Source organism: Nanorana parkeri, unplaced genomic scaffold, assembly GCF_000935625.1.
Source record: "Nanorana parkeri isolate BGI_ZX_2015 unplaced genomic scaffold, ASM93562v1 scaffold4943, whole genome shotgun sequence".
In the NCBI taxonomy this organism is placed as follows: Eukaryota; Metazoa; Chordata; class Amphibia; order Anura; family Dicroglossidae; genus Nanorana; species Nanorana parkeri.
Window position 1 is genome coordinate 365 of NW_017311203.1, and position 2,493 is coordinate 2,857.

Genomic DNA, 2,493 nt, shown 5'->3' on the forward strand with positions numbered 1-2,493 from the left:
AGATGTGTTCTTCTTTCCTAGGCGTCCGCGCTCTCGTCAGCATCCTGCAGAGCTGGTACACGCTCTTCACCCCCACGGAAGCCACTAGCATTGTCGCTGCCGCCGCCACGTCTCACAGCACCGTGCTGCGGCTCAACCTGGACTACGCGCAGCGGGAGGAGCTGGCCAGCTGCGCTCGGACCTTGGCTCTGCAGTGCGCCATGAAGGACCCGCAGAACTGCGCCCTGTCTGCGCTCACCTTGTGCGAGAAGGACCACACGGCCTTCGAGACGGCTTACCAGATCGCCGTGGACGCCGCCTCCGGGGGCATGACCTACTCGCAGCTCTTCACCATCGCCCGCTACATGGAGCACCGCGGCTACCCGCTCCGAGCTTTCAAACTATGTTCCCTGGCCATGAGCCACCTCAACCTGGCGTACAACCAGGACACCCCCCCCGCCATTAATGACGTCCTGTGGGCCTGCTCTCTCAGCCATTCGTTGGGCAAAAACGAACTGGCGGCGCTGGTGCCCCTAGTGGTGAAAAGCGTGCACTGCGCCACCGTACTGTCGGACATCCTCCGGCGCTGCACGCTCACCGCGCCGGGATTGGCTGGGATCCCCGGCAGGCGGAACTCCGGGAAACTGATGTCAACGGACAAGCCGCCGCTGCGCCAGCTGCTGGACGCGGCAGTGGGCGCCTACATCAACACCACCCCTTCCCGCCTCACGCACATCAGCCCCAGACACTACGGAGAGTTCATCGAGTTCCTCAGCAAAGCCCGGGAGACCTTTCTGCTGGGACAGGACGGCCTGCTGCAGTTCGCTCAGTTCATAGACAACTTGAAACAGATTTACAAAGGAAAGAAGAAGCTGATGATGTTGGTCAGGGAGCGCTTTGGCTGACGTTCCTCCCCTCCCCCCCACCACGGCTAAGTCTCTCTGAGCTTCTAACACACGCCGGGGCTCCCCGATAATCCCAGGGGCCCGAGCCAGGACTGTATGCAGGAGCTTTGTCATTCCACCTGCCAAACATTTCACGTATTTCTTTGGGAGGGGGAGGAGGAGGAGGAAGGCGCATTGAAAATACAACCACCTCCATGTGCACAGAGCCAGCCAGGGGTGACGGGGCTGCAGCCATCTTGCCCTACTCCATGTTTGCAGTACCAGATGTGTTTCCTGTCAGCTCCAGCAGGGGGCAGCGCACCTGTGTATGAAAGTGACACTAACCGCCGAAATTAAATCTTCCAAAGGAATCGCGCCAGACCTCAGAAAATGGTGATTGGTCTGCAGACGGGCCGGGCCTCAGGACTACAGATCTCAGAACCCTCTGCAGCTCTATCACCGGGTATGTCCAGAATCTTAAAGTGACACTAACCGCCGAAATTAAATGTGTTTCCTGTCCGCTCCAGCAGGGGGCAGCGCACTGGTCTCTGTGTATTAAAGTGACACTAACCGCCGAAATTAAATCTTCCAAATCCCTCCGAGTCCCCGAACTCTGAACTACAATGTATCTTATTTGTGTGTCACGCGGCTGTACATCCTCCAATCATCTCTGACACTGTCCTTCCTTCCAGAGGGTGGCTACGTCTGTTCCCCATGGTCCCTGTGTGTGTAGTAAAGTAGTCACCGCTCCAAGCTCGCTCCTGTGATGGATTCCAGTTCAGTTTACGGATTTGTATTGAGATTGTAGTCCATCCCGGGGGGCGGAGCTTGGAGCGGTGACTACTTTACAACACACACAGGGACCATGGGGAACAGACGTAGCCCCCCCTCCAGAAGGAAGGACAGTGTCAGAGATGATTGGAGGATCTCCAGCCGAGTGATACACAAATAAGATACATTGTTGCTCAGAGCTCGGGGACTCGGAGGGATTTGGAAGATTTAATTTCGGCGGTTAGTGTCACTTTAATACACAGAGACCAGTGCGCTGCCCCTGCTGGAGCGGACAGGAAACACATTTAATTTCGGCAGTTGGTGTCACTTTAAGATTCTGGACATACCCGGTGATAGAGCTGCAGAGGGTTCTGAGATCTGTAGTCCTGAGGCCCGGCCCGTCTGCAGACCAACCACCATTTTCTGAAGTCTGGCGCGATTCCTTCTTATTGAAGAACCTGAACAGCGGCTGTCCTTGGGGGCCGGATCCGGGCCGGGGAATCACGAGGTACACGCCAATCATTGTCCAGGGTAAGGCTAGGTTCACACCCGCGGCGTGCGTCCCGGGATCGCGCGGCCCTGTACAATGCAGGCAGCGATTGGCGCGCGGCCCCATTGATGACGCGCGGCTGTTTTAGGTGTTTGGAAGCGCGGGCAGAATCGCGGCGGGAAACCGCGCATTCCGCCCGGCGTGACTGGGGTGCCGTTAGAAAAAAATGGCAACCCGCGGGCGCGATCGATGCACACCTCGGTGACTCCGTGACCGCGCAGAATCGTGCCGCGCTGCGAGGTGTGAACCTAGCCTGAATCTAAAGCCAAACGCCTGCGTGACTAGACTCTGACGGAAGCGACCTCACCT

General features: G+C 57.6%; 1 protein-coding gene across 1 annotated transcript in view; it reads left to right on the plus strand.

Annotated features, from left to right (window-relative positions):
* LOC108804062 (zinc finger SWIM domain-containing protein 5-like) overlaps positions 1–1,057 on the plus strand; it is a 1,414-nt gene extending 357 nt beyond the window's left edge. Inside the window, exon 2 of the mRNA XM_018575828.1 lies at positions 22–1,057. Within this exon, the coding sequence (XP_018431330.1) occupies positions 22–884 (863 nt within the window). The 3' untranslated portion in view covers positions 885–1,057. The remainder of the gene's footprint in view (positions 1–21) is intronic.
* Positions 1,058–2,493: the final 1,436 nt, after the last annotated feature.